The 27,976-nt window shown below is 40.3% G+C and overlaps 2 protein-coding genes across 2 annotated transcripts in view; both read left to right on the forward strand.

Annotated features, from left to right (window-relative positions):
- LOC130089885 (scavenger receptor cysteine-rich type 1 protein M130) overlaps positions 1 to 27,976 on the forward strand; it is a 140,075-nt gene that overhangs the window by 56,848 nt on the left and 55,251 nt on the right. The window lies entirely within an intron of this gene.
- LOC130089935 (scavenger receptor cysteine-rich type 1 protein M130-like) lies at positions 25,502 to 27,898 on the forward strand. The gene is made up of 4 exons (XM_056257549.1): positions 25,502 to 25,853; positions 25,943 to 26,257; positions 26,773 to 27,075; positions 27,229 to 27,898. Exons 1-4 carry the CDS (start codon positions 25,535 to 25,537, stop codon positions 27,621 to 27,623), a joined length of 1,332 nt encoding a protein of 443 aa, XP_056113524.1. The 5' UTR covers positions 25,502 to 25,534; the 3' UTR covers positions 27,624 to 27,898.

Raw genomic sequence — 27,976 nt, forward strand, 5'->3', positions numbered from 1 at the left:
TATATATTGTGCTAAAGAACGTTGGGATGTACTTTGGGAAATAAGTTGACAAACAGCAGCTGTGATCAAGTATCTTTCCCTCAAAATAATGTAATGACTCTTTGAACTGAGCAGAAGAGCATGTTGTTCACTTTATGTCCTGCAGAGGGGGTTTTGACATACAGTACACGGCATGCCTAGCATGCATTTTATGTACTTGTTTAATATTTCTGTCAAATTTTATTGTTGTTTTGAATTTAGTTTTCTGTTCAGTAATTAAAATCAGACTGACTATGTGGATTGATATTATGTCATTGTTATTATTATTATCATTGTTGTGAAATTGGAGAATGTTGTGACATTTTGTTTCAACAAACTGTTTTCTGCACACAAAATGCAAAAGTTCAATACAATTCTAAGAAATGTTATATACTTTTATTCAGGAATAGACCTTTGATATGTCTCTCTGTCTTATCGGTGTTTGTTGTCAGCAGTTAGTTATCAGTGCTTGTATCTCTTCTCTGCAGGTGTCAGACTTTGGCGCTGTATGTACACTGAAGTGTTTCCCACATTCACTCTCATGACAGCTGGGTGACTTTGTCAGCACTTTATCATGTGTGTGTCTCCTCAGTAAAGTGTCTACAAGGTGGAGGAGTACCGTTCATCAACAGAGGCGTTCTCTTAATATATGGGGAGATATATTGGCTGATTTGTCTTGTATCTGTTCTCTTGAAGTTTAACTCTGAATGTGATTGGTGGTCGTCAGAAGCCCCTCCTCTCTCTACCTTTATCTTTCTCACCAGAGCAGACAACAGTCTCTTTTTCTTCAGAATTGCTAAGAGAGCTGATGAAAGGTTAGTAAGTTAATAGCAGAAGAAGATGAAGAGCTGTCTGACAATCTTTCTGATGTCCACAGTTGTCACACTCGCCAGTGCAGGTATTTTACACTCAGTTAAAGGGCTAAACAGTTCCTTTTTAACATATTATTACATAAAAGTATTTTAATATTTAAATCCTTCCTGTGTAGCATTAAAAGTAAAAAAATCTTAGTTCTATTTATATACAGTAGTCAACATGTGAAGTGGATCAAAAAAGTTAATCAAAGTTGTCCTAAGACAAGAACGGGTATTGTTCAAAATTCATGTATAACTTTGATATTTATTTATTCAATTAAATAAATAAAAAAAATGCTTCTGGAAGCAAAAGTTTAGATTTTCACTGATTCTTTTTTCTTTCTTTTTTTTTGTAATTGCATTAAATGGTTTTGTGGTTCGATGTGTTATAATATTATACATTCAGTTTTTATGACTTCATTATTAGGGATGTCCCGATACCACTTTTTCACTTCCGATACCGATACCGATGCCGCAGCTTTGGCTTTTGCCGATACCGATATTAATCCGATATTTTTATTTTATTCTTAAACTAATAAAAAATATAGCAATTTTCTCAATTAGCCACCTAAAATATACCTCCTATATAGTCCACAACAACAGTTGATTATGAAAGATTGCCACCCTTTATTCAAACACTACAAAAAAATAAAGAAATATATAAATGAAAGAAAATACAGATACTTCAGTACTTAAAGCTAGCTAGCTACCAACAGGTTTAAAGTTAAAACAATTTAAACAGCAGCATTCTACATTGTAAATACCAGTACAGTTTTTGTTTTTTAAATCAAGTAGAATTTCTATAACTGTGTTAAACTGATTATCACTCTTGTGTGTGTTAAACACAATCTACTTAATACAGACAGCTTCATTATAAAGATAAACAACAAATCCCCAAAATATATGATCATAATCTATGACAAAAATGCTATTATAAACTAGATTAGTGGATAATACACATTGCTCTTCTTATTGTTGTAAAATACATTCATGAAAAACAAGGGTAACAAAAATGAAAAAGATAATTATTTTAGATATAGCTAAATCTGCTATAAAATTGAGACATGTTTTAAGTGTATTGCACAGCTATTTAATGAGGCAGCAACATTAATAATTATTAATGTTAATAAGCTTTAATTGCGTCACTGCATTATGATATGAAAGGCTCCAATACAGTGCGGCACAAAGCGCGTATGCGCATCCCGAGCGGAGAATGATGCGCTTGAAGCCACGTGGAGTTACAGCACGCAGCGCGTCGAGTCCGCTTTGAAAAGTTCAAAGCACAACGGAGATACATATTGATGGACAGTGTATTATACAGTATCTATCTATGCAATCGTTTATTGAGCCTTTTCTTTTAACAGTTTTAAATTTTAGTTACTGTGCGCGTGAAGAACAATTATAGTGCTCTGACTCTAGTGTTGTGATCAAACCCTATGGATCAAACCGACAGCGTCCGACACCTGGTAGAGAGTAACACGATTGAGTTACAGCAATAAAATCCAGCAAGATAAAGTTGTTATATGCGAAAACATAGACCTTTATCTTACAGATCAAGTATTAACATTGAATCATCTTGAAGATAGTTTCATCATTGACTGTAACCGAACGCGACGCGCTGTTTGAATGCTGAATGGAGAATGACTGACAGCCGCGAGAGGGAAAAGTTTACGTGATCTTGAATTTAATGACTTAAATATTAATTTCTCTCTCACATAATGGCTTCAGAACACTTATAATAGAGTGCACGAAAACGTTATGGTACTTTAGAATGTTTTTGTGCCTTTTGTGGGGCTTAACAATAACACATAATAGTATACCCACAATATCGGATTTGTATCGGCCTCGTCTGATCGATGTCTGATCGATACCCGATCCCGCAAAAATGGCAGTATCGGAGCCGATACCGATCCTGAGTATCGGATCGGGACATCCCTATTCATTATAATTGAGTAAAATGCAAAAGTGATTTTTCACACCACAAAACTATTGAAGTGAACTGCAAAAAAAGCAAAATAATATATCTATAAATGTATGGACTTTCACAGATGAGGCACATGTGAGGCTGGTTGGTGGTCACAGTCCCTGTGCTGGTAGAGTGGAGGTTCTTCATAGAGGTCAGTGGGGAACAGTGTGTGATGATGGCTGGGATATAAAAGCTGCTGGAGTGGTGTGTAGAGAGCTGTACTGTGGTAGAGCATTACGTGCAGTTAGTCTTGCTCACTTTTGACAAGGATCAGGTCCGATATGGATGGATGAAGTGAAGTGTACTGGAACAGAGTTATCATTGAAGAAATGGAAGCTTTAGCGTTAAGTTCTGCCAGGAAGACTCAATTGCTACGTCACTTATTACCTTCTCATCTATCCAATCGTGTCTAATACTTGCGGTATAAAAGACCAGTACTTACACATGTTTGAGTTCGCAGATGCTGACGCTTTCATTCACCTCCATCCTCCCCACCACCACCAGGATGGTAGCCTGGTTCTACCAGACTCTCGTACATTTCATTTGTACAGAGAGTCTGGCACCGCTCCATTGACAATCGTTAACTTCCTTGTAGGCGGGTACTCTATTGAAGTCTAAAACTATTGCCCAGAGTCACTCTGGATCTGCCACCAATCGCTAACGTTTGCTCGTGATGTATGTCGAACCCCGTGGGGAGGAGGGCCACAACATCATGGCCAAAACAAAACTAAGCAAAGATTGTTCTTGCTCTGGCTTTAACTTCTTAATATTCGGCAGCGTTGCTACAACGGACCGAATGGCTTCGCTTGCATCTTTCTCCGCTGCCATTACTGAACTACAACTCAAAATAACGCACAACATCATCGTTCTCAGCCACTCCCTTTGTTCGCTGATTGGCCCTACAAAAATTTGATCGAAGAAAACCAAAGTCTACAGCAGAATCCCAGACGTAGTACTGAAGGAAAATGAAATTGAGCGGAAGTGCGTATAGGGCGCAGCCAGGCTACCAGGATGGTCCCTTCCCCTCCATCCTCCCCACCACCACCAGGATGGTCCCTTCCTCACAGGGGGTCGGCTGCGCCCCTGCCTTCGTCTTCAGGCAGGGAATGCAGAGTCCGGACCCTCGGATTGCGAGCTATGGACGGGGCCTACGCCAAAGAACTTTATTGCTTGCTGGGCTATCAATAAATGTATTTATTGTTACAGTATTTATTCTCCCGAGTCTTTCTGGTAGAACTGTAAATCAGAACGATGGGGTGAAAATAACTGTGGTCACGATGAAGATGCTGGAGTCATTTGCTTAAGTAAGAATCGTCCTAAATGTTTTGTTAGCAAAATAAACTGAACAGAATTGATGTCCTTATCTTAATAATAAAATGTAGTTTTAATGCTGTTTATTTATATAATCTAAACACACAGGTCGCCTCCCCAGACTCATTAATGGATCTCATCTGTGTGCTGGACGATTAGAGATACTTAAAGTAAAGACGTGGGTGTCAGTGTGTGACGCTGCCTTTGACCAGCAGGATGCAGAGGTTGTGTGTAGAGAGCTGGACTGTGGGGCTCCTGTACAGGTGCTGGGAGAAGATGCTTTTGGCAAAGGAGACGCTCAGATGTGGACACAAGAGATTCAGTGCAGAGGAAATGAGTCACACTTTGTGTTCTGTCCTACGTCCACATCATCAAATACACACTGTTCTCATGACACTGCTGTAGGAGTAATATGCTCTGGTTAAGTCATATTTGACCTCTCTTTACTTATATTGCACACATAAAGAGATTAATGGAGTGTCCTTAAACTTTTTTTTTTTTCAATAACCTTTGTGTAGGTTACACAGATCTCAGACTGGTAAATGACTCAGACTCTTGTTCTGGAAGAGTGGAGCTTCGGTTCCTCAACGAATGGGGCTCAGTGTGTGATGGATGCTGGGATATGAGAGCTGCCAGTGTCCTCTGCAGACAGCTGAATTGTGGGATTGCTGTGTCTGTTGTGGGATCAGACTGGTTTGGAGAGGGAAGTGGTGAAATCTGGGCTGATGTGTTTGATTGTGACGGGAATGAAACAAAACTCTTAGAATGTTCCGTCTCTTCATGGAGTCGAGCTGAACGTTCTCATAGACGAGATGTTGGAGTCATCTCAGGAATCGTTCCCTCAGGAACTGTTCAATGAGGCGGTCCTTATTCAGGCAAAAATTGTTTTAAATGACAGTTCACATGTTTTGTTCAGCGAATACTCGCAGATGCCCTCAGGGAGACGATACAGGGTCTCCTTATGTAAATACAACCGGTTCAAATATTCCTTTATCCCAGTGTCGGTTAAGCTCATTAATGAGCATGTAGGGAGGAAAAAAAATGTTTTAATGTGTATTGCAATTTACTTCAAGTAGTGAAGCCCTATCCTCTTGCACTTTGGTCCCTATCTGGTTGCCAGTTATGTATCCTCTACTTTGTTGGATGCTTTTATGTTTTATGCTGTCTATATGTTTTATGTTTGCTTATGCAGCAGTACCCTGTCTCTAAACCAAATTTCTCCCATGGGAGACAAATAAATGAACTTGACTTGACTTGACTTGATCTGCTCTAGTGAGTCCATATTACTGGAAGATTCACTGATATTGTTCTGCTGAAAGATTAAAAAGTATAAATACAATATACAATAATCTAAATACATGTGTAATTTCATATGTTCTTTTCAAACTGAGAGATAATATTCTTTCAGTAATTTATTTAAAATGTACAGCAAAATGTATAATTTTATGTAAAGTATATTCTCAGATTTGCAATATTTTAGTAAAACATCAGATCTTCTCTCTAGATTCTTCTCTGGCTGTTCATGACGGTCTGGTGCGGTTGTCTGGAGAGAGACAGTGTGAGGGGGAGCTGGAAGTTTCCATCCATCAGGTCTGGAGGAGAGTTCTGCTGGACTCCTGGAGTCTCACTGAATCCTCTGTTGTCTGCAGACAGCTGGGCTGTGGCTCTGTGCTGAACTTCTCCGGCTCCTCTTCATCCAGTCCTGAACACAGTCATGAGTGTGTGACGGGCTTCCAGTGCTCTGGGAGTGAAGCTCATCTGGGGAACTGCAGCTCTCCACACACTCTCAACTGCAGCTCCACACAACAGCTGTCAATCACCTGCCTTGGTGAGAACAACAACATCTGGGCAGATTCTTCAGTTGTTAGTGATCAATAATGTGTTTTTCTCTCTCTGAATATCAGGTCGCGGGTCCATCAGGCTGGTGGGTTCTGGGGGAGACTTGGTGGGTTCTGGGGGAGACTGTGCAGGGAGGCTGGAGGTTTTTCACAGCGGCTCATGGGGGACAGTGTGTGATGACTCCTGGGATATTAAAGATGCCCATGTGGTGTGCAGACAGCTGCAGTGTGGAGTGGCCCTCAGTAACCAGCAGGTACCAGCCTGGTTTGGTCCTGGTTCTGGAGCCATATGGCTGGATGAGGTGGAGTGTGAGGGGAATGAGACGTCCCTGTGGAACTGCTCTTTTCCAGGCTGGGGAAAACATGACTGTAAACAAAGAAGATGTAGGGGTTTTGTGTTCAGGTACACTAGTGGAAATGTTTCCCACACACACATATATGGGTGCTGGTCATATAATTTGAATATCATCAAAAAGTGAAACTTGGATATTATATTCATTCATTACACACAGACTGATATATTTCAAGTGTTCATTCCTTTTAATTTTGATGATTATAACTGACAACTAATGAAAATCCCAAATTCTGTAGCTCAGATAATTAGAATATTACTTAAGACCAATACAAAAAAAGGATTTTTAGAAATGTTGGCCAACTGAAAAGTATGAACATGAAAAGTATGAGCATGTACAGCACTCAATACTAGTTGGGGCTCCTTTTGCCTAAATTGCTGCAGCAATGTGGCATGGCATGGAGTCGATCAGTCTGTGGCACTGCTCAGGTGTTATGGGAACCCAGGTTGCTCTGATAGTGGCCTTCGTCTGCATTGTTGGGTCTGGCGAATCGCATCTTCCTCTTCACAATACCCCATATATTTTCTATAGGGTTAAGGTCAGGTGAGTTTGCTGGCCAATTAAGAACAGGGATACCATGGTCCTTAAACCAGGGACATTTCACTTCGTCCCGATGGCTCATCCGCACCATTCGGTTCGGCTATGCAATTCAGTTTGCACGCCGGCCTCCCAGGTTCAGGGGCATCCACTTCACCCGTGTGCGGTCAGTGGATGCCCCTGTCCTGCGGAAAGAGATCGATGTCCTGCTGGCGAAGGACGCGATCGAGCCGGTCCCTCCTGCCGAGATGAGGTCCGGGTTTTACAGCCCCTACTTCATTGTACCCAAGAAAGGCGGTGGGTTACGGCCAATCCTGGATCTGCGAGTTTTGAATCGGGCCCTGCACAAACTCCCGTTCAAAATGCTCACACAGAAGCGCATTTTCGAGTGCATCCGTCCCCAGGATTGGTTTGCAGCGATCGACCTGAAGGACGCGTACTTTCACGTCTCGATTCTTCCTCGTCACAGACCGTTTCTACGGTTTGCTTTCGAGGGTCGAGCGTATCAGTACAAGGTCCTACCCTTCGGGCTGGCCCTGTCGCCCCGTGTCTTCACGAAAGTCGCGGAGGCGGCCATTGTTCCCATGAGAGAACAAGGCGTTCGCATTCTCAACTATCTCGATGACTGGCTCATTCTAGCTCACTCGCGGGAGGTGTTGTGCGATCACAGGGACATGGTGCTCCGGCACCTCAGCCGTTTGGGGCTTCAGGTCAACTGGGACAAGAGCAAACTCTGCCCCGTGCAGAGGATCTCTTATCTCGGTATGGAGTTGGACTCGGTCGCCCAGACCGCGCGCCTCACCGAGGAGCGCGTCCAGTCAGTGCTCACCTGCCTCACCTTTTCGAGGCAGGACAGCGGTTCCACTGAAACAATTTCAGAGGCTCCTGGGGCATATGGCAGCCGCAGCCGCAGTAACGCCGCTCGGCCTGTTACATATGAGACCGCTCCAGCACTGGCTTCACGATCGAGTCCCGAGTTGGGCATGGCAGAGCGGCACGTTCCGGGTCAAAGTAACCCCGCACTGTGCTGTGGTTTTCACAGATGCCTCTGCCATGGGGTGGGGGGCCACGTACAAAGGGCATGCAGTCTCGGGTCTGTGGACGGGGCCCCAGCTGCATTGGCATATCAACTGCCTAGAGTTGCAAGCAGTACTCTTGGCTTTGTGCCGCCTCAAGGGGCTTCTCAAAGACAAGCACGTACTGGTCCGTACGGACAGCACTGCGACCGTTGCGTACATCAACCGACAAGGTGGTCTTCGCTCCCACCGCATGTCGCGACTCGCCTCCCACCTCCTCCTGTGGAGCCAGAAGCATCTGAGGTCGCTTCGCGCCACTCATGTTCCAGGGGAGCTCAACCGTGTGGCAGACGAGCTTTCACGGTTGCCTCCCCTGCCAGGAGAATGGTGACTCCATCCCCAGGCGGTTCAGCTGATCTGGAGTGTTTTCGGAGTCGCACAGGTGGGCCTGTTTGCCTCTCCGGACACGACCCATTGCCAGGCACGGACGCGAACGGACGCCCTGGCTCACAGCTGGCCCCGGGAGCTGCGCAAGTATGCGTTTCCCCCAGTGAGCCTTCTTGCACAGACACTGTGCAAGGTCAGGGAGGACGAGGAGCAGGTCCTGTTAGTGGCGCCGTATTGGCCCACCAGGACATGGCTCACGGAACTCATGCTCCTCACGACAGCCCCTCCTTGGCCGATTCCTCTGAGGAAGGACCTCCTTTCTCAGAGACGGGGCACTCTATGGCACCCGCGTCCAGACCTCTGGAAACTCCATGTCTGGTCCCTGGACGGGACGGGGAGGTTCTAGGTGATCTACCACAGGCAGTGGTAAACACCATCACTTCTGCCCTCTACGAGGCGCCTCTATGCGTTGAAGTGGAACCTATTCGTCGAGTGGTGTTCCTCCCACCAGGAGGACCCCCGAACTTGCCCGATCAGAGTCGTGCTTTCCTTCCTACAAGATGGGACGTTCGGTTGAAACTGTTCGTCTGTTATAGGCTATGTGCACAAGCGTAATTTCGAACTTCCGCTATTGTCAGAAGTCGGCATGTCAGTTTCCGGTTTACGGCTGTTCATCCGCATCCCCTATAAACGAACAAGATGAGTGCTGCTGTTGCACGAAAAAAAGAGTTGTTAAACACATCTAAGTTTCTAAGAACTGTAGGTGGATCTATCATCTAACGCCCGTTTCACACATACCCCGTTTGCAGTGTGTGTTGCGGTGCAGGAGCAACGCGCGCTATAGTGCAGTTTCACATATGATGCGTTTGCAGTGAATAACTGATCCGCGGCGGTACCACAAACACATACTTACTATTTTTATTTAAAATCCAGAAGTTGTGCTGCAACTTTTATTTCAAAAAAAGTTGTCAGCATTGCGATTCTCTTTGTACACACTCTTTAATGGATGTATGCACGTTTAAACACAATTTAAACAACGCAAGTTAGGGCTATTATTCCATGCATTACTTATATTAAGTTGCTCAAGCAAGTGGTCAAATTTAATATATTAAAATGGCAAATATTTTAAATTAAAACTTAAAATTGGCAAAAACAGCCGACTCACATGCCTTTTCTTTTGCATTTAAATTGTAATAGCCTACAATAGATCTTGCATGTCACAAACAACTTGTTTTTCCACCTCCACGAATGAGACGAGTGTTGATCATTATGTCGCCTTAATTGTAGTTTTCCTTGATTTACCCCGGTCTTCACAGTCTTCAGATGACTGTGAAAAATAGTAGTACCGGTATATTAAATGCATTTATGGTGAGATTACTACATTTTATTTAATGAAACGCATTTATGGTGAAATTACTACATTTTCAGGTCAATCTTTGTGCATTTTGACCACGAAACATGCGGTGTCACTTTAATGCAACACAGCAGAAATAAATTCGGTGCAGAAACGATCGCTGTACTGCTGTTATACGTGCCGCATCTGAAACGGTGTGAAAAGTGAAAGCCCTAACCTGTTAACATGGTGCGTTAGGAGCACTGCTGTGTGCCACTTTGCTCTGCTTCAAGTCGCTAACAGCCATTTGAGCTTCCAACGCTTCCCGAAAAACACCAACCTTCGTGCGCAGTGGCTGCACAAAATAGACATTTTGGGCGATGCACAAAAAAAAAAAAAGTAAGTATGTGTTTGTGGTACAGCCGCGGATCAGTTATTCACTGCAAACGCATCATATGTGAAAGCACTATAGCGCGCGTTGCTCCTGCACCGCAACACACACTGCAAACGGGGTATGTGTGAAACGGGCGTTAGATGATGGATCCACCTACAATTCTTAGAAACTTAGATGTGTTTAACAACTTTTTTTTTTCGTACAACAGCAGCACTCATCTTGTTCGTTTATAGCGGTTGCGGATGAACAGCCGTAAACCGGAAACTGACATGCCGACTTCTGACAATAGCGGAAGTTCGAAATTACGCTTGTGCACATAGCCTATAGGACAACTTAGTTTGAATAAACAAGCGGACGCTGATTAGCTACTCGCTCTACGTTTATTTAAAATGAACAGCAAGACAACTAGAAGTGAATGTGCTTTCCATTAAATGAATCCTTAAAAAAAAGTGCTTTGCAATGAACGTGCTTTGTTTTAAATAAATCACACACAGTAAACAAAACCTTAACAAAAAAACTTTGCCATTTTTGCCGCGCGCACCTTCGCGCTCGTGCGGACGCGTCGAGTATAAACAATTAAGGCTTTACTTCGTGTCAGCGCGCGCTCTGATCGGTAAAGGTGCACAGACCTCTCCTGAATCATCTCCAGCAGTAGCAGCCTCTGAAGCACCACTAACTCCGCCTCCGTTTCCCTCGTAAGCTGATATTAGTATTTAAACATTCTCTATGATAAAACATTTTTGTAAAAAATATTTTAATAGCACGGTTTTGGCGGTTATAGAGTTCTAATGACGGTGTTTAACTATAACCGTCGGTCTCACGGTTATATAATAACCGTCACACCCCTATCCCTTCGTGGATCAGGTAGTGAGCCTGCAAGCGCTGCCCCAGGAGGAGGCAGACCCAGCCCTAGCTTTTCTCTGTCCAGTCCGCGCCCTGCGGGTTTACATTGACAGAACGCAAAGCTTCAGGACCTCAGATCAGCTCTTTGTCTGTTACGGAGGCCAGCAGATGGGGAAGGCCGTCTCCAAGCAGAGGTTAGCTCACTGGTTAGTGGATGCTATCACCCAAGCGTATGAAGCTACGGGTGAGCCTTGTCCTCCCAGGTTGCGTGCTAACTCTACGAGAGGTGTTGCCGCCTCCTGGGCGTTGGCTCAAGGCGCCTCGCTGACAGACATTTGTAGAGCTACGGGCTGGGCGACACCTAACACGTTTGCTAGATTCTATAGCCTACGTGTGGAACCTGTTTCCTCCCGAGTACTCGCTACGGCCAGTGGTGCGAGGGAATAGGTTGTGTCGGCTTGCTACGCCACTCCGTGCCTCAGCCGGATACGTGCGTCTTTCGCTCCGTTGGCGCCCTACGTTGGTTAGCCTCGTGAGTTCCTCCATCACCCCTCCGGTGCCAGGCGTGGCGGACCGCCGGTGCCAGGTCTACTACCTCTAAGGGAGTTGTTGTGTAGACTAGGTGTTATGTCCAGTGGTCTCTTCGGTGACCCATTATGCCACGTGCAGTCCAGCCGTGTCTTCCCCTTGACAGACTCGTTCTGTCGTCCCTGTTGAGTATGCTCCCACTCCCCTTTGGATGGGACTACCTCAGGGACTGCCATATGTTTCACTATCCCCCTGGGCTAGTACATATGTGTATTCCAGGCCTTCTTCAGGCATCTAGCTTCCGCAGCGTTCCCTTCCCCTATTTACGGGTTGGGCAGGCTTTCCCAGTGTTATCCAATCCACTGTGTGGGTCTTGCGGAACAGCAGTGTGACTCCCTTGCTAGCTCCCGTAATTTGTGAAACTGCTTGGGTAGCTTAGCTGGGCGCAGGAAGGGGCCAGCACCATGGCGTTTTGTTTGGGATCCCAACAATTCGTCAGGGAACTCCCCGACGACACGTCGGAGTTCCCAGGACGAAAGGGAACGTCTCGGTTACGTATGTAACCCTCGTTCCCTGAGTACAGGGAACGGAGACGTGTCGTCCCTTCGCCATGTTGCTGCACCTTCGCGGAGGGCTGGACTCTGTTCGGCTCCTCAGCGAAAAGCGTCTATGCAATGTTTTACTTCCGCTTTTATATCCGCGTTTGTAGGCGGCTCGCGGAATGCAAAGATTGCATGCCAATTTTTATTGGCTCGTTTTTAATTCTATCAGAGGTAATTAGGCTCCCTAGCGTGATCCCAATTCGTCAGGGAACTCCCCGACGACATGTCTCCGTTCCCTGTACTCAGGGAACGAGGGTTACATACGTAACCGAGAAGGTTTTTAGATCATTGTGAAAACCTTGCTGAGAAAAGGAATGCCATAAAGCAAAAAGCTCAGTCATCTGTGTTAAAGTTGTGTTAGTAACGTGAGCTACTTCCTTCAGTCTTAATTATGTATCTTCATCATTAATTAGCAAGAGACATCAGTGATACAGGTGTGATCCACTGTAGAATTAAATATTTTTCTATCATTCACATCTAAGTAAGTAGTTTTTATTATGCATCAATCCACGAAAAACAACAGAACTGCAGGTGTATGTTAAAATAAATAAGATGATAAAAGATAAAAAAGATGCCCCCCCCAACCCCAACCCCAAGCATTTATAGTATTTTCTTGCTCTCACTATCACAGAGCTTTATGACCCAAAGGATTTGAACATTCAGTCTGTTTCTGCTCTGCCCTCCTTTAACAGGAGGGAGTCTCATCTCTGAAGAACTGAATTCTGGGTATGAAGATGTTGATTCGCTTCTCTCAGGTTAGAGGTGATTTTAAAAATGCACAAAAAAAAATGTATAGTGAAATTCACAAATTCCAGTAAATGAATGACCTGTAAGTGTGCACCCCAATATACAATGCTTAGCCCTACTGAATATAATAGACTCTGATGTTTTGAATAGCAATGGCATAATATGACATTGGCTTTGTAAACTGGTAGTTTCATTACCAGATGATTAAAATCATAAAGACCTCTCTGCCTGCATTTTAATTCTGCAAATATCTTCTTTTTTTTTTTTTTTTATATTTTGTTCTGATGTTGAAGACGGGGTGAATGCAAACACATCCGGATACTATGAGGAAATCATCATTCATGGTTTGTGAGACAGGTGCTGGTTCACTTCTGTACTGTAGTTAGTTCTCTCTGTTATTCTATAGTCTACATATATACATTCAAGTTTCTTTTGAGCTTGATGGCATTGATTTCATGTTAAATTTGTAGATGACACACCCGAGGGCTATGATGATGTCATTACCAGTGGACAGACCTATGGTACTGGACTTGGTAACTATGGAAATGGAAATGGTAACTACCTTACTAACTATTAAGAAGCGTTAATTAGGAGTTTATTGAGGCAAAGGTCATAGCAAATAGTGAGAATTATATATATATATATATAAATAATTCTCACTATTAACTATTATCTCTCTCTCTCTCTCTTTCTTATATATATATATATATATATATATATATATATATATATATATACACACTCACCTAAAGGATTATTAGGAACACCTGTTCAATTTCTCATTAATGCAATTATCTAATCAACCAATCACATGGCAGTTGCTTCAATGCATTTAGGGGTGTGGTCCTGGTCAAGACAATCTCCTGAACTCCAAACTGAATGTCAGAATGGGAACGAAAGGTGATTTAAGCAATTTTGAGCGTGGCATGGTTGTTGGTGCCAGACGGGCCGGTCTGAGTATTTCACAATCTGCTCAGTTACTGGGATTTTCACGCACAACCATTTCTAGGGTTTACAAAGAATGGTGTGAAAAGGGAAAAACATCCAGTATGCGGCAGTCCTGTGGGCGAAAATGCCTTGTTGATGCTAGAGGTCAGAGGAGAATGGGCCGACTGATTCAAGCTGATAGAAGAGCAACTTTGACTGAAATAACCACTCGTTACAACCGAGGTATGCAGCAAAGCATTTGTGAAGCCACAACACGCACAACCTTGAGGCGGATGGGCTACAACAGCAGAAGACCCCACCGGGTACCACTCATCTCCACTACAAATAGGAAAAAGAGGCTTCAATTTGCAAGAGCTCACCAAAATTGGACAGTTGAAGATTGGAAAAATGTTGCCTGGTCTGATGAGTCTCGATTTCTGTTGAGACATTCAGATGGTAGAGTCAGAAATTGGCGTAAACAGAATGAGAACATGGATCCATCATGCCTTGTTACCACTGTGCAGGCTGGTGGTGGTGGTGGTGTAAGGGTGTGGAGGATGCTTTCTTGGCACACTTTAGGCCCCTTAGTGCCATTCGGGCATTGTTTAAATGCCACGGCCTACCTGAGCATTGTTTCTGACCATGTCCATCCCTTTATGGCCACCATGTACCCATCCTCTGATGGCTACTTCCAGCAGGATAATGCACCATGTCACAAAGCTCGAATCATTTCAAATTGGTTTCTTGAACATGACAATGAGTTCACTGTACTAAAATGGCCCCCACAGTCACCAGATCTCAACCCAATAGAGCATCTTTGGGATGTGGTGGAACGGGAGCTTCGTGCCCTGGATGTGCATCCCACAAATCTCCATCAACTGCAAGATGCTATCCTGTCAATATGGGCCAACATTTCTAAAGAATGCTTTCAGCACCTTGTTGAATCAATGCCACGTAGAATTAAGGCAGTTCTGAAGGCGAAAGGGGGTCAAACACAGTATTAGTATGGTGTTCCTAATAATCCTTTAGGTGAGTGCATATATAAATCTCACTATTAACTTTGACTTTTCCCTCAAACTCATAATTACTGCTTATTAATAGTTAGCTATATATAAAATTAAAATTCTCACTATATATATATATATATATATATATATATATATATATATATATATATATATATATATATTAGTAGTTAATAGTGAGTTCTTTTTAAAATAATTTTACACATTTTTCCACCCATGTTATGTTATATCTAAGAACTATACTGTGTGTGTGTGTTTGTGTGTGTGTGTGTGTGTGTGTGTGTGTAGTGGACACACACCAGAGGATTATGATGATGTCATCATTAATGGACAGTGCTCTCTATGTGTAATGGGTGAGTCACACAACTTCATTTTTAATCTACATTTTTTTCTAAGATAGTGAACATGCGTTTCTTCCACTTATTGAATCATCATGGCTTCATCAGGTGTAAATATAGTCACAGACAGTCATGAAGGCCAAGATCAATGACATCAATGACACAACTTGTATTTTCTTTAAATTATAATTATAAAACAATTATAAAATAATGACACAACCTGTATTTTTATGTGTTATATGTAAAGAGGGAGATCAGGATAAGCATGATGATGTGTGGAGTATCACTGAAGATTTGAGAAACTTGTTAGGTATGATTATGATTCCTACACTTATTAAATACAGTATATTGTAATACCGTTCATGTTTAAGATTCACAATTTACAAATTGAACACTACATCAGTTTAAAACTGAATTGAAACTGAATTTCCCATACCATTGTAATTGTCACATCGTAACACACACACACACACACACACACACACAGTCTATATATGCTGTCAAAAGTTTGAACACACCTCATTATTAACTACATATTTTAGAATAAAATTAAAGACACAAATATAAAATAATTTTAATAGTCATTTGCTGATTTAGATGACACCAAATGAAAAAACTGATGCAATCACAAAATCACTTTGTTGCCTTTTCTTTAATGCAGATGATGATGTGGAGGAGGAGTCAAACGATGAGAGAGAAGCAGTTTGACTCGATAGCCACACATTACAGCTGTTCATTACACAGCACATTACACTGTTCATTACAGCTTCTGGAATTATTCTTTTTTTTTTTTTTTTTACAAAATTCTTGAAATATTTGGCAAAAATTGTAAACGTTACTTTTAGAGTACCCTTTGATAATTTCTAGTAAGCATTGTCTATTGCCATGATTGCCACAGTTCAGGGTTGTGAATCGGGTCAGGGTTAAATCTTTCGACATTTAAACATTTATTTAAATTGTTACTTAATACTAAAAAAACAGTTTGTATGATGTTTACTAAACAGTCTCGCCACATAAAACAATCTGGTGTATTTCTAAGAGGAGAAGAATTAGAAATCGTCTCGGAATTTAAGTACCTTGGTCTGACCCTTGATTCCACATTAAGTTTTAAAAAACATGTAAAAAGAATATCGAATACAGTAAAATTTAATTTACGAAATTTTAAACAAATTCATCAATTTATACCATTTGGGGCTGCTAAAGTGTTTTTACATTCTACGATTTTATCACATATGGAATATTGTTGTACCAGCTGGACTTTGACCGGTATGAACACACTCAAATCAATAGAATTACTTTATAAAAATGCCTTAAAAGTCCTTGATAAAAAGCCAATGTCCTTCCATATTTGTAATATTTTACAAAAACACAATCTATTAAGCATAGAGAATTTTAAACATTTTAAATATGCCTGTTTTGTTTATAAAGTGCTAAATGGATTAGCCCCACCTCCCTTGTCGGATTTTTTTAAACCAAACACTCATGGTGGTGCCAGGACATGGGCCTCCACTAGAGGTGACTGTGAGGTTCCGTTCAGAAGAACAGCCTTTGGACAGAATTCTCTGTCCGTGAAGGCCTGTAAGTTATGGAACAGCCCCATCACTGTCAGGGAATGTTCCACATTTTCTATATTTAAAACCAAACTCAAAGTGTGGCTTATAGCCAACCAGTCTTGTGACCACGTGATTTTTTTATTCTGCTTGTATCTTTCATTTTTGTTATTTTGTTTGTTGTAATCTCTGTATTTTTGTCATTTGTCTAGGGACTACGGATGTAAATTAGCCCTGTATAATCTGGCATGTTTACGTCTGTTTTTGTTGTTTCAATGCAGATGTTCATTGTCCCTATCAAATAAATAAATAAATAAAATAAAAAATCCTCTTTTTGTTCCTGTCAAATAATTGAGATGTCGAAGAGTCTTCCAGTGAAAAAACATGATAGTTACAATGTCTTGCAGTTGCTAAAATACGTTTTCTGAACATTTTTGAATATATGTTATAGAAAACATTCATAAATAACCTGAAATATGATGTTTCCATAAATGTTATTCAGTGTCTGTGTTGTTGTTGTGAATTTGTACATTTACACCAATAGAAAACAACTGTCATAATAAGATATCAATTGCATTAGATTTTACAATAAGTATATCTCATCCAAAAAGATTACTAAATATTACAAATTGTGTGTACTGAATATTTAAGCAAACAGCATTTCTAGAGAGAAAACAATCTTTCTCATTATTTGAGAGATCATAATGCTTCTGTTGATTCCTGAATTTAAAGAATGTTAATTAAAGCCAAGAATGAAAAGACTCTTTTAAGAATATCTGATTCATTATCTTGATTATTCTGTTGTCTTTCTTTGATGTGGTAGTATTTTAATATTGTTGACTTTTATGTAATTGATCTCTATTGTGATTTTCTTATGTTATCATGACTGTTTCCTGTTAACTCCAAATTAAGCAGGAAAAAAAAAACTTCAAAATGTATGCAGTCTAAAGTATTACACTGGCAAAATATAACTTGAAACCATTCATGCTGATTTGTATTTAAACCTGTTGGAGACTTTGAGATATGCTTTGATTTATATAGACAGACATCATGACCTTGGTATAGCCCCTGATGACAGTTCAAACAGACCCAGCACACTTCAGTTGAATTTTACAGTCTTTTACTGCCATCTTTTGAGTTACAGTAATATAATTTCAATCATTGAAGTTTCAGTATTATCATAATAGCAATTTTTTGTGAAAATATAAAAAATGCAGAATGTTTTTTGTAAGGTTTAGGGGATAGAATGTAAATTTTGTACAATATAAAAATCGTTGTCCAGAGTCCTCAAACTTAAAAAGTGTGTGTGTGTGTGTGTGTGTGTGTGTGTGTGTGTGTGTGTGTGTGTGGTAATTCGCCCAAGCCGCCAACACAGATGTACTCAAAGCAGAAGGAACTGTATGAAATATTCTGTGGTGCAGTCTGGAATCGCAACTACACCATGATCTTTTGTTGTGAGCTAAAAGTGTCTTTTTCAGAAATCCTGTCTTCCTGTCAAGAGTCTATCTGTGCTCAAGCTGCTCCAGTCTGTTTGCTGCTGCTATAGGTCTCTTTCACAGCTGCAATGCTAATGGTCAATAAAAAAAAAAAAAAAAAAAGGTTTCACTAATTGTAATTGTTGATAATAATAATAATAATAATTCATTACATTTATATAGCGCTTTTAGGCACTCAAAGCGCTTCACATGGAAGGGGGAATCTCCTCAACCACCACCAATGTGCAGCATCCACTTGGATGATGCGACGGCAGCCATAGTGCGCCAGAACGCTCACCACACACCAGCTTACTGGTGGAGAGGAGACAGAGTGATGAAGCCAATCAGTGTATATATATATATATATATATATATGGGGATGATTAGGAGGCCACTGGGCAAATTTGGCCAGGATGCCGGGGTTACACCCCTACTCTTTCGAAAGACATCCTGGGATTTTTAATGACCACAGAGAGTCAGGACCTCGGTTTAACGTCTCATCCGAAGGACGGTGCTCTTTGACAGTATAGTGTCCCCGTCACTATACTGGGGCGTTAGGACCCACACAGACCACAGGGTGAGCGCCCCCTGCTGGCCTCACTAACACCTCTTCCAGCAGCAACCTGGTTTTCTCAGAAGGTCTCCCATCCAGGTACTAACCAGGCTCAGCCCTGCTTAGCTTCAGTGGGCAACCAGTCTTGGGCTACAGGGTGATATGGCTGCTGGCTAAATCACCCTGATTTTTCACAGTTGCAATACTGATAGTATTGCAACTGTGAAAGACATTCATTTTTTGCCTCATGTCCTCCTCCATCCTTCACTCTCACTATGGCAAGCCGTTTTAACATTTAATCATTTAAAACCTACTAGTCTATTTTCATGCTAGTACTTATTTTTTAGATACTATATATTCCATTAATTACTAGTACTTATCCATTAGCTACTAGTGCTTATTCTTTAGGTACTAGTGCCTTTTCTTTAGATAGTGCTTATTCCTTAGGTACTGTAACGGATGGCTGCCGCGAAACAGTCGTTCCGAAGCTTTGCGAGATCCCGAAGCGCAGATGTTTCGAAACACTGATTCGAAGCGTGATTCAAAACACCCATGTCACGTGACTATGGCCAAACGAAGCCTCGAAGTGTTTCACTAGTGTTTCATCAGGTGTGATCCGCCGAATCAGCGTTTGATTGACACGGTCGGGAACAACCCACACAATCGCACATCTGTATAAAAGTGAAATCAACGCATATTGACCTCGTGGGTTTTTGTGAGAGGAGTTTGATTTTGAGATAGCGGATTTTTGGTGATAGTGACATTTATAGTGCGATTTGTTTAGTTATATTTAGGCTTAAATGTACACAACACATTGACTGATAGGCTAGAGACACAGAGTATAGTGACACATTAATAGATACATAGATATAAATATATATAGACAGCTAGATTAATAGATAGATAGATACAGATAGATTAAAGATAGGCTACATAATATAAATACATTGATAGATTATGGTAAATGGACTGCATTTATATAGCGCTTTCACAGACCCAATGGCCACCAAAGCGCTTTACAATTTGCCTCACATTCACCCATTCACTCATACACCGACGGGCGACGGCAGCCATGCAAGGCGCCATCCAGCTCGTCGGGAGCAGCTGGGGTTAGGTGTCTTGCTCATGGACACCTCCACACTTGGTCAGGTGGAACCGAGGATTGAACCACCAACCTTCCGGTTTGTAGACAACCCACATGAACCACTGAGCCACTGCCGCCCCATTATAGATACATATTATACATATCGAATTACATAGATAGATTAGAGATACATATCTAGATAGATTTGGATAGATAGATAGATAAAATGGAGGCTCCAGGGGTGTATTCCAGAAAGCAGGTTATGTGACATACCCGGGTATGTTTAAGAGTAAGTAAGCGGATAACCTCAACTTTCGGTTCCAAAAACGGAGGTAACTTTCAGGGTATGTTAGTAGTCATAGCAACTCACTCTCTGAACTTAACCTGCTCCGGAGCAGGTTATGTTCCAGGGTTAGTTTGTTTCAGAGAGGTGACAGAGCATGGCGTCCCCTGACCATTTTAGTTACATATAGCACTACTTAATCTAACCCTACTTTATACAGTCACAATAATTTTAAATGTTTCTAATTATATAACTTTCAATTTCAGGGTTCCCAAATGTGATTGGGTGCATTGATGGAACCCACATTCACATGAAAGCTCCTTCCATCAATGAAGGAGACTATGTATATAGGAAGTCAATGCATAGCATCAATGTGCAGGTGACAATAGATTTTTTGGATGCTAAATGTTTGGGTGTTTAAACCATTAAATCACCCTCATCACTGGTCCCCACTAACTAGGTAATATGTGGCCAAGAGGAACCCCCAGTGAACCCAGTAGACCAAAGAGATGGCAGGGTGGTACAAGACATGATTTGCCAAAATCACTTTAATTAAAACCAGTTAACAGTCAAGTGTTGTTCATTGTTTCTTTATTTCCTGTAACAAAAGACATTTGTATTTATTGCTTTAGATTTCATTCAACAACAAATGACAGATTAATGTTCACATGCTGTTTCCCACCTTAAGCTAGTGCTCCAGCAATTCAATTTCAAGTCTGGCCTTTTTTAGGTTAAGCCTTTTCTCCTCCATTTGAAGCTGTATAAGGTCCATCTCCATGTCACTTTTTCTGATTTGCTTTTAAAGGTGGACCTTATACAGCTTTTTGGCAGGCAACTAGAAAGACTGAAAAAGTCTGTAATACAAACCAAATATTTAAATGAGGAAGGAGAACTGCAGAACATTTCTTACACTGCTAAGATTCTGTGTGGAGGTAGATGGACCCTCATCTGTATTAAAATCTCCTGCCATATTCTGTAAAATGACAATGACAATTTATTTATTCTCTTGTGTAAAAAAGGGGGAAATAATCGCGTAATAATCAAGAAACTTCACTGCCGTACCATGAGAGCAGCAGGCGTAATGATATGACGCAGCGCCTGAAAATAGTTCCGTTGTGTTGACGGAAGGTGGCCTATTTTCAGGCGCTGCGTCATATCATTACGCCTGCTGCTCTCATGGTACGGCAGTGAAGTTTCTTGATTATTACGCAGGAATGAGAGTATAGTTCCTAGCCATATCAGCCTAGAAAATCGCAACTTTACATTTTCTGTCGGTCTTAGTGCACGATGTAACTACAGAAGAGTCAAGTTTTAAATAGGAAAAATATCGAAACACTTTGGTCATTTTTTAATGAGAAATGCTAATGGTCTTGTCCACTTCAATGATGTATGCTAAGCTATGCTAAAAGTGGTACCGTCAGAACCGGAGATCGGCTGAATGGATTCAAAAACGGTAAAACTCAACAGTTTAACTCTGGGGGAGTTGTAAAATGAGCCTATTTCCAAAAAAAGTGGAGTATCCCTTTAACCTTGCTTTCTGGAATACACCCCAGAGATGCCGTACATCTGTGGTGTGGGAGCATTTCCATTTAGAAACCCCAAATAAAGTGAGATGTGTGTATTGTGATCGGCAGCTCGCCTGCAACAATACATCATCCAGTAGAAACACAGGACAGTTTATGGGAACTTTTTGATACTCGTATCATCAAACCCAGATGATACACAATGCTACAGCTGATGCCACAGTGGAAGTGAAAAAATACAACGATGCGTATTTGCCCACAACTCATGATCCACTAACTTACTCGAAAGAGAGAGCAGTAATCTTTCCTCATTTGTATGTATTAGCTAAAAAATATCTTTGCATCCCAGGCAGCAACAATTGTCCCTTGTGAGAGGATTTTTTCAAAGGCTGGAGAAATTATCTGTAAAAAAAGAAGTAGGCTAGGCTAAGTAAATAAAAATATGTAAAAAAGTGAGACATTGTGGCTTGATTTATTTTATTAATATTCATTTTGCAGGACCAAAATAACATTATGCACAATGAGGAGTCTATAGGTTACAAGATTCACATATTAGAAAAGTACAAAAATTCATGGCTTGTCAAGGTTGTTTCAGATCAACACCTGCAAGTGACCACTAGGTGTCACCGTGGAGACAGGTGTCAGATTGATTCGAAGCCTCGAAACAATATGAACCATTTGATTCAACTGTTTCATTGCTTCACGAAGCCTCGATCTGCCCATCACTACTGTAACGTGATGCGGTGAAGGCAGATAGGAGGCTGGATCCAAACGCAGTTTACACGCTTTATTTAAACAAACTATAAACTCAAACAGAGACTCAGAACGTGGAACAAGAATCTTTACACTGGGAAACCAACACTCACGTTAATCCTGAAACATATAACAACTCAAAAAGACAGGGCAGAAACACAGGGCTTAAATAATCAAGTACAAACGAGCTAACAGGATAACAAGGGGGCGTGGGAAAATCAGAAACACCTGGGATAAGTAATAAACAAGACAGGGGACCACAGAACATGACAGGACACAAACCCACATCGTGACAGGTACGTACTAGTATAAATTCATTAGATAGTCCTATATTTATTAGATACTAGTACCTATTAAAAATACACTAGTACTTATTCATTAGATTCGAGTGCCTATTAAATTGGTACTAGTATTATTCATTAGATAGGCCCTACTAGTACTTATTCATTAGTACTTATTATTAGCTAGTACTTATTCATTAAGATACTAGTACCTATTAAATAGATACTAGTACTTATTCATTAGATACTAGTACTTATTTCGATAGTGACTATAGTAACTATTCTTATGTGAAAGTGCTAAAATGCTAACATGTTTCTGGGTTTTGGCCTACAAAAATTAATCATCCCTTCACTCTATACAAGGGCGCTTTAGCAGAAATGAAGCACACAGGCTCGGACACAAGATAAATTTAGAAAAGATCACTTTGACAATGTTTTTTGTGGGCCATTTGAAACAAAGTACTTTGGTGCAATATGAGAATTATCTTGAGAAAGTGATGAAATGTTTCACAAAAATACATTTGAAGGAGAATGTCTTTTCTGCCTCTTTTTTTTTTTAAATTGCTATTTGACAATAGAATTTAATTTAAATAGTTGAGTTTATTACGTGTTAATATCATGCTAACATATGTATACACTAATACCACAGTTAGTTATCAGTGCTTTTATCTCTTCTCCGCAGGTGTTGGGCTTTGATGCTGTAAATAAACTGGAGAGTTTCCTGTCTCCTGTAAGTCAGTCAAATACGTGTGTGTGTGTGTGTGTGTGTGTATTTCTACATCCCCTCAGTCTTGATGAGTGGGGAGGTGGAGTTAATTCAGTTTTATATGGAGAAAGTCATAAAAGCCTGGTCTGATTTGTCACTGAAGTTGTTTGATGATTTCCTCTGTTCTGTCTAATAAGGTAACAGCGAGTGTGATTGGAGGGTTTTGAACCTCTTTCTCTCTCATATAGGGGGCTGAGAGGACGCCTGTACTTCTGCATCATCAGTGCGGAGAAGCTTGTATATTGAATTAATCAAGCAGAGAGAGATGGAGAGATGCCTGCCACTCATTTTACTGTCTTCAATTATAATACTCATCACAGCTGGTAAGTAGACAATGAAATTAAGAAGATTGTTTTTTGTTTTGTTTTTAGAAATGAATGGCTATGTTATTTAAGATCTTAAAATTAAACTGTAATGTATTTTTTTAGGTGCCTGTGTAATCGCATTGTCACAGTATTTTGAATATGCTCTTGTGTTTAACAGGCAGTTATTCTCTTTCTCTTTCTCTCTCTGTCTCTCCAATTTATAAAGAGCTACATAAGTTTTACATGAGTGTCTTCTTTTTTCTGCAATATAATATATTGTTATCAAAATAATATTAATATTAATTTATTGAAACCCAGGCCATTATTGTAGGTTTTTTTGTCTTGTGATCACATTACATTTTTCATGTGATATCAACATTGTAAATGTTCTCTCAATCTTCTGTTATCTAAAAAATATATAAAAAAATCATACATTGATCACCTTTTCTCTGGTTGAAAACAATTGAATCTCCATGTGTCAAACATTACTCTATAACCATGCAGGAATGCTGTCCCTCGAGTTGGGTGGCCGTAAAATTGATCACACATTTGGAGTTCTGATTTGATAAACAATTGATTTGGAAATATTAGTTACAGATATGTTAGCTTGAGCAAGTCCATGAACACTTTTATTAAAAAAAAAAGAAAAAGAATCACTCATTCATAATCCAGCAGGATAAATGCAGTTATCTTATGTCAATAAGTTGTGATCATGACAAACAAGACCAAAAAGAAGAAAAAAAACCTAAAGGCCTTGGTTACAATGTTAGTCTCTTAAACAATGCCAAGACCTCAACTACAGAAGGTTGATAGAGAGGGAACAAACATATATTAAAACAATACACCAGGTTTAATATAGTTTAAGCTCAATCAACATAATTTGTTGCATAATTATTTACCTAAATACTACATTTCTACTTGTCCCCCCTTTAAAAAAAGAGTTTTTCTGTAAACTTTAAAATACTCACTGTCTCAATAATATAGAAACAAGACGTAAATAAATTATGTTAACATGATTTTAGTGTGGACAAAATTGCTTACTAACCTTTCTTGTGCAAAGTTATTTTCAGTTTTAAACTTTGTTTCCATGACAACATAATGGTATAAACCCTGTTATTGTTTTTATCTATTTACAGCTGAAACAATAATGCATTTTAGGGTAATTGATTTAAGTGCTTTTATAAAATTATAAGCTTCCCATTTCTGCCTTTAAACCCTATTTTTTTTTAATAAAAGGAGGGAGTCAGCATAATTATTTTTTGGTTAATCAACATACCTATGATGTTGATTGAGCTAAACTTGTATTGAACTCTGAATATTAATTTTAAATACTCAGACGTATGTCTCCCATTTTCCCAGTTGTCCCACTTTGTAATGCTATAAATTGAACTCTCATCCCTTCATCTCTCATCTGTCATTGTTACTGCTTAATATTTAGACAGTGTGAATGTGAGGCTGGTTGGTGGTCACAGTCGCTGTGCTGGTAGAGTGGAGGTTCTTCATAGAGGTCAGTGGGGAACAGTGTGTGATGATGAGTGGGATTTGGCTGATGCTGCAGTGGTGTGTCGAGAGCTGGACTGTGGAGAACCTGTAGATGCTCTGAGTGATGCTCATTTTGGACCAGGATCAGGACCAATCTGGATGAGTTATGTCATGTGTACTGGATCAGAGTCTACACTGAAGAACTGTGGGTCAGCAGGATGGGGTCAAAGCAACTTTGATCACAGTAAAGATGCTGGAGTCATTTGCTCAGGTAAAGTATGCGCTTCCAGATTAGCTTTAAATTTTTTAAGTTTTAAAATGTTGACTTCAATAAAAAAATAAATGTTATATTTATATTTGTTGTGGTTTTCTTTTGTGTTTTTACTTTATTTATTTAGTAATGGCTTGATGTACACATCATTATCTTGAAGCCCCATAAATAAGCCACGCTTTAGTTGATCTATGTTGTCTTATTTAGAAGTCCGGCTGGTTGGAGGTTCTCGCTGCTCTGGGAGGTTAGAGATACTTCACGATCAGTCGTGGGTTTCAGTGTGTGACGCTGCCTTTGACCAGCAGGATGCAGAGGTTGTGTGTAGAGAGCTGGACTGTGGGGCTCCTGTACAGGTGCTGGGAGAAGATGCTTTTGGCAAAGGAGACGCTCAGATGTGGACACAAGAGATTCAGTGCAGAGGAAATGAGTCTCAGGTTCACCTCTGTCCAACATCACCATCACATGAAAACAACTGTTCATATGAGCACAACATTGGTTTGCTGTGTACTGGTAAGAGTTCAAAGTACAACAAAGAAAATTTCATTTCATTTTATTATAACAATTTAAATTTACAATAGCCTTTTCTCTTACATACATAGACATAAGAAATGTGAGACTGGTAAACGGTAGCAGTCGCTGTGCTGGTAGAGTGGAGGTTCTTCATAGAGGTCAGTGGGGAACAGTGTGTGGAGCTGGCTGGGATATGGCTGATGCTGCAGTGGTGTGTAGAGAGCTGGACTGTGGAGAACCTGTAGATGCTCTGTATGATGTTCATTTTGGACTGGGATCAAAACCGTTTTGGATGAAAAATGCAATGTGTACCGGATCAGAGTCTACACTTAAGAAATGTGGATTCATACAACCATCTGATCTTATTGTGTGTCTTAATAAGAGCGCTCAAGTCATTTGTTCAGGTAAGCTAAAGCTAAAAATCCTGTCTTAATTTACAAAACAATTGCTCCAAAAGCAGTCATAATTTCATTTTTTTTTGTGACCATTTTCCAGCTTCTTTTTGACAACACAAACTGTTAAGGTCAGACTGTAATAATCAGAGACCTTGTTAAAAATTGAAATTTAGAAACTTGTTTCTAACTCTACATTCTAATTTAATTCCCTGATAGGATTCATTCATAGACATTGTTGACATAAAAATGTTGAAATGCAGGCGGTCATGTAATGCATTTGGATTTTTACAGTAACAATAATTATACACTTTTGTAAATGAGCTGTTTTTGTAGGTTACTTTCAAGTCCTTTTGGACTGGGAAAAAGTTTTGCTGACATGTATAATATGTTTTCATAAATATATTTTATTTCAGAAGATAAAGGAAAATATGATTTCTCATTGATTGATGTATTGATTATATGACTGACTCATTATTGAAGTTCTCTAACTTTAAATTTTTTTTTTTTCTGTGTTGTTCTTTCAGAAGTCCGGCTGGTTGGAGGTTCTCACTGCTCTGGGACGTTAGAGATACTTCACGATCAGTCGTGGGTTTCAGTGTGTGACGCTGCCTTTGACCAGCAGGATGCAGAGGTTGTGTGTAGAGAGCTGGACTGTGGGGCTCCTGTACAGGTGCTGGGAGAAGATGCTTTTGGCAAAGGAGACGCTCAGATGTGGACACAAGAGATTCAGTGCAGAGGAAATGAGTCTCAGATTCACCTCTGTCCAACATCACCATCACATGAAAACAACTGTTCACATGAAAATGTTGTTGTCTTGGTCTGTGCAGGTTTGAGCATTTTTTTTAAATAAACTGAAATCAAAGTTAATGTTCCCAAAAATCTACACTTAATATTAGTAAATTTTCTCTTTGTGTGATACTTTTTTCCTCATTATTTCCTTTTGTCTCTGTGTCTTTACTCCCTCTTTATTGATTTTATAGGCAATATGAAAGTGAGGTTGGTTAATGGTAGCAGTCGCTGTGCTGGTAGAGTGGAGGTTCTTCATAGAGGTCAGTGGGGAACAGTGTGTGATGTTTTCTGGGATATGGCTGATGCTGCAGTGGTGTGTAGAGAGCTGGACTGTGGAGAACCTGTAGATGCTCTGAGTGGTGCTCATTTTGGACCAGGATCAGGACCGATCTGGACAAATCGCAAGTTATGTTCGGGATCAGAATCTACACTGAAGAACTGTGCAACAGTAAATTGGGGTGATTATGACTGTGATCATACTAAAGATGCAGGAGTAATCTGCTCAGGTAAACTGCTCCAAACCCTGCCCTGTTTTTACATCACTGATAATTCAACTGCCTTAAAGGGAAAGTTCAACCAAAAATGAAAAATCAGTCATCATTTACTTTGTGTCCTTTCAAACCTCTGTGACTTTGTTCTGTAGAGCACAAAATGTTTGTTTTTTTCCCTAATTTTACTTTCATTATATTGAAAAGAGTACCAGGATATTCTTTTAAATTCCCCTTTTATGTTCCATAAAAAAGAAAGTCAGAATGATATGGATTGACATGAGAGATTGTGTAATTTGACTATTTTACTCCTTTCACATTAATAAGTGGTGCTTTGTGGTAGAACAACAATGACAAGAATTACAGACCTTTAGATAAACAAAATTGAAACGTTTCTTATCTCTTGCTACTTCAGGTGTCAGGCTTATTGGAAACTCCAGTTGCTCTGGGA

This window comes from Rhinichthys klamathensis, unplaced genomic scaffold (genome assembly GCF_029890125.1).
Source record: "Rhinichthys klamathensis goyatoka isolate OS25496 unplaced genomic scaffold, OSU_Roscu_1.1 h1tg000139l_1, whole genome shotgun sequence".
Lineage (NCBI taxonomy): Eukaryota > Metazoa > Chordata > Actinopteri > Cypriniformes > Leuciscidae > Rhinichthys > Rhinichthys klamathensis.